The sequence below is a fragment of the Anopheles marshallii genome, chromosome 3 (assembly GCF_943734725.1).
Source record: "Anopheles marshallii chromosome 3, idAnoMarsDA_429_01, whole genome shotgun sequence".
Classification (NCBI taxonomy): domain Eukaryota; kingdom Metazoa; phylum Arthropoda; class Insecta; order Diptera; family Culicidae; genus Anopheles; species Anopheles marshallii.
The window spans coordinates 30,450,129-30,458,696 of NC_071327.1; the positions used below are offsets into that span (position 1 = coordinate 30,450,129).

The window sequence follows — 8,568 nt, forward strand, 5'->3', positions numbered from 1 at the left end:
GTTCAATGAGAGCAGCAGTACGCCAGAAGGAACAGTTGGCGATCACACGCGATCTCGCGTCGTGTTCGAATCCCGATCGCCGTTGTTCGACATGCATAACGATAAGATTAAGTTCACACCGCCAGTGACGTGCGACGGCACGCGAATTAGCACTTTTCCACGAGCGGGTCCACCTTTACGCGCGTTTTTTTCCCACCCCCTAGTCCGTGGTGGATATCAAGATCTTGCGCCTTCCATGATCCGTGAGATCAACGAGCAAACGATGCGAGGAGTAGCGCACGATTTACGCTAAAACTACAAACTTGACTCGGGTCGGCACGGTGCAAAAATTGAACCCGTCGCTTCGACCCGTTTACTAAGTATCTGCCTACGCCGCCTGTTGGTTGGGTTAAAAATTGGTCCACAATTACAATTTATCATTTTCCATAAGTACCGCGAGACAGGGTAATGGTCTGGTACGGGCTGCCCGAAAAAAAAGAAACAAACGGTTGAAGTGTTCCGAAGATGGCTGTGTATCATGGTGTCGGAGGTGTCCGAAGATATTGGTCGCGGTGTGCTGACCTCTGGATTTCCGGGTATGGTAGAAAGCGAGTCGAGCGAGATCGGTTGTTTGGAGATAGGATATAATTTAGAACTGTAACAATTTAATACCGGTGTGAAGGTGGACACATAGGAAATGGACGGGAATAAACAAGGTAGGCGACGAATGCAAGTCGCACGCTTTAGAAGTGAGCTAAGGTTCACAAAGTATCAATTGGTGGACTGGGTACTGGGGGAGATGTTCAATCAAAAAACACGAGAAAAGAGTTCCTGTTCGTGACTATGAAAATCAAACACGTGTCAATACCCCAGTTGTCCCGGTGTGAACCAAAAGGGCGACTTCGATGTCTCTATTTGTTTGTTATCGTTTGGGAAAAGGCCAGATTGCGCCAGTGCACTGCATGGGAAAGTTTGTATGAATATAGTTTAAGTTCTAAAAATAAGCAATCATTGGCACTAGTGATACAGTTGCTCTCTCCCGGCGAGGAGATAGACCGCCAGATCATGTCAGATGCTGAATGAAATTATGTTGCGGAATGTTCTCCTCGTACCCACATTGATGAGTTCACATTTGACGGTGAGGTTTTTCCATTCTGAAAAGTGAAACAAACACAAATAGAAAAAATAAAACCTTACGAAACCCAAAGCCTCCAAATATAAGCGAAACCGCGCTGAACTCTGCGTACTTCACTTTCCGTCTAATTGAACGCCGAGTATTCCTGCTTAATTAACACATTAATTTTCGTCACTTAACCGTCCCGTCGAAACGGCGGGCTGGCGGGAACATCGCCGAAGCGGGATCAACGCCGTTGAACCTGCCGGCGTTGAGCCGTCTGAACTTCTGACACCGTCGTGAAACCTTCGCTGTGACTGCCACTTATCAATTGCCAGAGCTGGGACTGGCAAACGCGTCTGCGGCGATTCATTCATGGTCCGCTTGGCATTGTGAATTGTGAATTGTGTATGTCCTGAACTGGGACCCAGTGTAGGCATCACTGCTGGTGTCATAAATTTGACACCAGTCGCGGGCATCATGACACCAGGTACGGTGTTGCCGGTACCATTTCCGGGTGCCTTGATGACAGAGGGCATACGCTGTTGTCCATCTCGGCCGAGGGGGTGAGCAGATGGGTTTTCCTCATTCCATTCGGCGGGAATTGTGGTCGGTAAGTAACTTTTTTCGTCCCTTCCCAGGGGTCGCATTCTAATTATATACACACACTGCAGCAGTTTTCGCAGATCATAAACCGCTCCTCGACGCGATTACGCCATCTCGGGCGCGCGTGTGTGGGAAAATGTTTGATGTCTCTTCAAAGGTGTCGTGTACTATCATCATGCAATCTGCTCCAATCTGCGGCTCGTTAGTGGAGTCGGTGCATCGGTGAAGCAAAATAATGTAGCATAATTCAATTTGCCATCCTGTTTGATGGAAGCCAGTGCGGTATCGGGTTTACTTTGAAAGGATCGTTCTATCGGGTCTTCCGTTGAGTGAAGGCTTTTCTCACGCACCCGGTACGGTGAGTTTAATTGCATTTTAAATGGTTTACCCTCTTCATGCGCTAGTGGACGTGCTTTGTGTTTCACTCTTTATGATTTGTTATTATTGAAACAACTTGTTGGGATGTAGTTATCTGCAGTGGACGACACTCAACGGCAGGCAAATATTTTTTTTTATATGCTAACGTATTTTTAGTTATAGAAATAGCAAATGAAAACAATGTATTCAAATAATATGAATATCAAAGCAATGAATATTATAACCTCAAAATAGCAAGAGAATATTTGTATTTTAACCTTTTCATTTATAAGCATTGTCGAGGACCAAATTGTGTCCTATCTCCAAATTTCAAATTGAGTTTTTAGTATACTTTACTCATCAAAATATGCATTGAAATGAGTCATACCAAAAGGAACGTGTTGAACATCCATTCATTGATTTATTCATCGCCACGAAATGGGACTCTTCCCACCGGGGGAAAGATCATTGATGTTTCTTTTCATGCGACATCGTATGCAAACGATTTCGGCTAGGCGCTGCCACAGCTCGGTTTAAGGAGTGCCATTTCAATTTAAACCAAGAAGGAACAAATTTATATCTAAGCAAAAAAAAAATCATATATTACCATGAATAGGAATGGATCGAATCAAAAATTTGCAACACGTTTGATGTTAGAGTTCGATGTAATGTGCACCCCAGCTGGGTGGTCTGAACTGAGAAGACAAGGTCAGACGGAATGGGTTGTTTTGCCAAGAGTTCATCCGAGGACATGCATAAATTGCAACGATCGGTATTGTGCTATGGCCGTTTTAAGGTGGAGTACTGCACCGGAGTATCAAATATTGAAAACAGAATATCTTGCGGCTTTACGGCTTCAAAACGCTTAAATAAATGTTTGATTAAAATCCTATCAAATCCGGATTTTAATTTGCACCGAGCGTAGAATCCGCACGCGGATGCACAACATCTATCCCGCTGTGGGCCGAGTGTCGATAATGATACCCCTGTTTAGAATAGTATTAATGAACGTTTATCCGTACCGCCTATTCAAAGGGAGGCCCGGAGAGTCCACTTTACACGCGGCGACCTTACCGCCCATCCACTTCCCTGCTGGGTGGAGCGAATGATTAATGTCTGGGCCTGGGTTGGTGGTAGGTTTTATCCCAACCACCTTAATTACCTTCCTTTCGCATTAGCATGACAGACAGACGTTAGCTCGAACCCATCTGCGGTTCCAGCGTTGCATTGTAGGTCAGTCGGTTAAATCGACACGCGGATGAGACCCGCGAATCTGTGAGGCCTCTGCGAGTGAGTGGAACTTTTTTTGGGAAGGCTAGAGCATAAAGCAATCGATCTCCGTTCGTAGCGGGTTTTTTTTTCTTCGATCACCAGCACTACTCTGCCATAGCCGGAAGTGATCGTTTAAGTTATGCGTATGGTAACATAACAACAACCACAAAATGGCTACCCTTAGATTTGCATTCAATCACAAATTTCTACGCGATTGCAAATATGTATGCAAATATTGTTTACCCCATACGATGCACCAAACGTTTTGTACACACGGCTGTTCCTGTGCGGCAATCTGCTAGACCATTGCCCAGCGTAGACAAATGCTTGTGTTTTTTGATAAGATTAAAATATTCTCCCGACTGGTGGCTCCGATACGGCAAGGGAATCAATTTGGTCAGCGAATTGTCCGGGATGGTGGTTGATTTATTGACCGAGCAATTGTTTTACATAATGATTTATGATCTTTGCAGAGTGAGATGTCATACTGAGAGGAAGCATCCTATTGGTGTTTTTCTTTTGATCGAGATAGTGGTTAGTCTCTGTTTAGTACCTGTGTTAACGATGTTTAGCTGGATTGAAAATGTTTTTCAGTATAATTTGTTAGTGTTTTTGACATTTATTAAAATTGCCCATTTCATACGTATGCTGTACTTTGTGTCTTTTTATAAATATTATATATTTTAACTTACAAAATATTATAAGAATAAATAACTAAATTTATAAGTGAAGTGAAATAAAAAGAGAAAACAATTGAATTTTTCTAAGCAACAAAAACAATAACATAGCAACAAAAACAGAAGAAAATTTGATGCAGAAAGAAGTGATGTATACAAAAATAGTACATCATGAATAACCAGATTATTTCTAAATGCGGTTTATCATTTCTTTGCGACGCCATTTTCTTTTGTCTTTCTTTTTTTATTTTATTAAGCCATTTTAACATTTTCTTCTCTTCCTGTTGTTCAACAATTTATTTTATCAATTTACTAATTATTTATTGTGATATTTCATAACTTAATTTAGTTCTTTAGTTATATTTATTTTGTCTGTGTAAATTTCTCTATATTTTCATAAGTTTAGACAGATTTTTTTCATATGTTATAAAAACATTAGAAAAAGAATGGGCCATCCAAGAAAACATGTTTATGTGGAGTTTTTTTATCCAAATATATTAATAACTACTTAACTATCAGCGATCACCTGTGTTGACGGTGCAAGATGTATCGCTTTGTGTCACGGACACCTGACACTTTTGCGCCACTTTATGTCATTCTTTGCGTTCGTGCTCGCACAGCAAAAACGGCAATAAAATAATGCCACGTACCGAGAGAAATGAAACATGTCATGAAATAAAAACGTTTTGTTGTACGAACGCGATGTTGTTTGTAGCTTACCTGTTTGCCGGTTGCTACAACCTGCTCCAATCTTTCTCCAAGCGGCGTTCGCGGAGTGGAATAAATATTGCAATAAATTTCTACCACTCTGCCCACACGTGTTTATTTGCGCAAATGCGCATGAGAAGTGCGCTTCTCGGTACGCACGCGGTGGTTAAGTGCGCAATCGGTGTGGATCCAGGAGGGTGTGATCGGTTCAGTTTCCGGCTAGGTGGCGATCCAAAGGCTGTGGCGCACGGGCAAGCACCCACGTAGACGTGTACGTCGGTGTGTGCAAGGGGTCATGTCACATACACACACAATCGGCAGTCGTGTGCGAATGATTTACGGGCAGCTTTTAATGTACGTGGTGATTGTTTTAATGTGGCTGGTAATGTGGTGCGATTTGAATAAAGGAAGGAAAAAAAGGTGACTGGTTCAAAGCCATTGGGGAGATGTAATGCACGAACATGGCTTCTTCTGCCAAGGGTTGGTACGTAAGCGTTGAGGTTCGTGCAATCAATGGAAAACACGAAAGCAACAAGCATCAAAATTTGCGCGACTTTTCGGATTCGTCCTGCCGTTTATGATTGCTGCGCAAGCTTTCCTTTTCGGGTTAAGTAGTCCTATCCCAGGCTGTTGCTTTTTTCAGTTGAACGTTCTCCCAATATAACCGATGGGAGTTGGTGAAAAAAAGGGGAAAAGGGTAGGGGGAGAAAAATGTATAGAAAACGAATTCTTACAACAAACCAACCAGGCGATGGGATCGCAGGTATGAAAAACGGAACGAACAGATAACGACAGTACGTGACTCTCATTCATAATAACGACCACGACAAGTCGCCGTGCCAAGGAAGTTATGCTGTATCGTGTGACGTTTGGAGGACAAAAAGGGAGAAGACTGGGGGTAAAAAACTGTACGGGGATTATAATGAGTATCACACCTTCGCCTTTTCTAGGTGAGCAACAGTGGCCTTCTATTCCCATCTTACCATCCTCAACTCGGTGTCCCTTCAGCTCGCCCTTCCTTGTAGACAGCAGACCCGGCGGATAGTGATGCGCCCTGGATGATGCACAAATTAAAGCAACGCTACACTCTCGCGAACGAAGACATTCGCGATACGATTGCGATCCTAGACAAAAGAAAGAGAAAAAATGGAAGCGGAAAAGTCTTCTGGTAAAACGCTATGCTCAACGAGTTCCCGACTAGTGGCGGGATCGTAGATAAAGCAATAAATAGCGTGTTCCAGGCTTCCAGCACCCCGTTGCCTAGAAGGGTTAGCGGTGATCCGAAGGGATATAAACAGCATTTTGCTGCTAATAAGTAATAACTCCAGAACAAGCTGTTGGCGTGTCGGGACAGCAACCCCCACGTGTGGCTGTTAGTATGGAGATGTGTTGTAGATTTGAGGGAAGCTATGATTTTCCCACCAAACAAGGTGCCGGAGAGCGTCGGATCCAGTGTGCTGCTACCGGAACGAGTAGGGGAAGGTTCGATTAGTCTTTGCTTCGATCGAAAATTCGATCAATTAGTCGATAGAGGAGCATTCAAGCAGACAAGAAGCCGTTTCATTTGCTGACATGGTTGTAAGAGCTTGTTGATTCAAGACACACCAGCGAGATTGGTAGCATGTGACAAATGGAACAAGGATAGGAACATGAAAACGATGCAATAAAGTATTTAAAACTCTTTCAACGGAATATACTATTATCGTTCTGCATCATAAAGTATTCAGTGTAAATGAGGTGAACTATAGATCAAAAGGATTGATTTAAATCGGTGAAAGTTGGGTTTCATCGAGAACATTTTGTGTGGTTAACTTCACGTGTGTAGACATGGTTAGGTTTCTTTCTTGGAGAACAAAGTAAGTAAAAATTGCACATAAAGAAGTAGATCAGCTACAGCCAAAGCCATTGTAAACAATTTCCAGCACGGAAAATTTCGTAACAAAGGAAGAAAAGCAAACAAAGTTACTTCCTTCGTTGCGTATGATTTTCTGGATATTCGGAATCTTTTACGTCTGGCCAGACGAGGGCTTGCAAAAGAATGCTCTCTGGTGGTATCGTTTTAAGGGTATTCTGTTCCGGATGTTCTTTATCTATCTGAGCATAGCAACGCAGGTTGCTTATAACTTCACCGTGACTTCGCGTAAGGTAAACGAGTGAATTTCGATTTGCCCAGTTTGCGCACAGCGATACATTTTACATTAATTTCGGCAGGAATTGTTCAGTGGAGTATTTATACTTCTTACCCAGCTGGTGATGATCATGAAGATGGAATTCTTCTACAAAAACTATGCGAAAATACAAAAACTTGTCTCTAGATTAGAAGGAAAATTTTACCAGCTCTGCAGTGACGAGGAAAAAGTGTAAGTGTTAGTTCCTCCGGGTTCGAAATCAGTTAATCATAAAGTGATTGTTTGGATATCATAGACCAATGGAGCGGATGCGTAAAGAGACAACTGTATTCTGGATTCTGTACTCCTTCTTCTCCGATGTGGTAATCACATCATGGATAGCGATAGCAATTATAAATACTATCATGATATTTCCAGCGTGGCCCATTGTCGATGACAGCACACCGTACGGGCTATATTTAGTGGTGATCGTCTATCAATACTGTTGCATACTGTTGAATGCTTCATTTAACATTTCGTGGGACTCGCTGGTGGCTGCACTGCTTGCTCTAACGAATGCTCACCTTCATCGATTACAGCTACAGCTCATGAAGGTAAAATAATGATGCCTGATTCGTTGGGTTTCGATAAATGTGTGTACTTTTTCATTCAGGTAGGACATCAATCAACAAAGAAACAAAAAGATTTTGAAGCTGTTACGATGATAACATCGATTTCTCACGGTAAAAGTGCAAACAACGAAGTTTACAACGATCTGGTGCAATGCATTATCTTTCATCAGGAAGTAACAGGGTGTGTAGAATAATTTTCAGTATAAAAAAACCCCAATATATTAACCCGTTGTTGATTAAGGTTTCTTCGAGACGTATTGCAACTTTTCAGTGGACCAATGCTAGCACAATTATACTGTTCCGTGTTCATCTTATGCATTACTGAATTTCGTTTGCTAACGGACGTAACTACATCGACAGACATAGTGAAAGTGCTATGCTACTTAATATGTCTTATCATTCAGGTAGTACAATATTGCTATTTTGGAAATGAAATCCATTACACGGTAAGTTAAATATCCTAGCGAAAAATGAGCGAAAATTTTGTTGATTTTTGAAAGTACGGGCTGTCCGCGCATTTAAATTTTGATGATACGACAATGACAATGGAACACAATTTTACAGTCTCAAAAGGTACACCAAGCAACTGCATTTATGAACTACCCGGATATGGACGTAAGAACAAGAAAGGTTCTGATAACCTTCCAACAACTGTAAGAATTGGGAAATTGTATTCTTTTGGAAGTTCTGCTTAATGAATTGTAAACGTTTTTAGCACCGCGCGAGGAATCCAGTGCAGAGCGAAAAAGATGTTTGCTATCGAACTTAGCATGGCGACTTTTGTCACGGTAAGCATCATGGATGGCGACAATGTCCTGTGGATTTGATTGATTGAGTGAAATTTTACAGATTGTAAAAACATCGTACTCATACCTGGCCCTTCTGCAAACGATGACAAATTGAATGAAATTGGACGAGTTGTTTTTTACTTTCAGAGACTCCCTTTTATGCTCATTGGATATAGCTTTGGAAATTCAATGTAATGATTGGAATGCTTAGGTCTAGAATAAATTAAAAAATAAATAAAATCTGCATCATGCTGCTTGTCTGCACACGCCAAAGAAAACTTGATATGCTTTTTCTTACATCTTGAAGCTAAGCTAGTTTTAATAATT

The 8,568-nt window shown here is 41.8% G+C and overlaps 1 protein-coding gene across 1 annotated transcript; it reads left to right on the forward strand.

The window, feature by feature from the left end:
- The first annotated feature begins 517 nt into the window (after positions 1-517).
- On the forward strand, positions 518-8,280 carry LOC128712477 (odorant receptor Or1-like). The gene is made up of 8 exons (XM_053807369.1): positions 518-636; positions 6,636-6,858; positions 6,925-7,073; positions 7,138-7,435; positions 7,495-7,634; positions 7,695-7,899; positions 8,018-8,106; positions 8,169-8,280. The coding sequence occupies exons 1-8, from the start codon at positions 518-520 to the stop codon at positions 8,278-8,280; spliced, it is 1,335 nt and encodes a 444-aa protein (XP_053663344.1).
- Positions 8,281-8,568: the final 288 nt, after the last annotated feature.

Coding starts and splice junctions, on each gene's coding strand:
- LOC128712477 (XM_053807369.1), top strand. CDS start 518: ATGGTGTCGGAGGTGTCCGAAGATATTGGTCGCGGTGTGCTGACCTCT. Junction 7,436..7,494: donor TACAGCTACAGCTCATGAAG/GTAAAATAATGA, acceptor TTTTTCATTCAG/GTAGGACATCAATCAACAAA. Junction 7,635..7,694: donor TTTCATCAGGAAGTAACAGG/GTGTGTAGAATA, acceptor TTGTTGATTAAG/GTTTCTTCGAGACGTATTGC.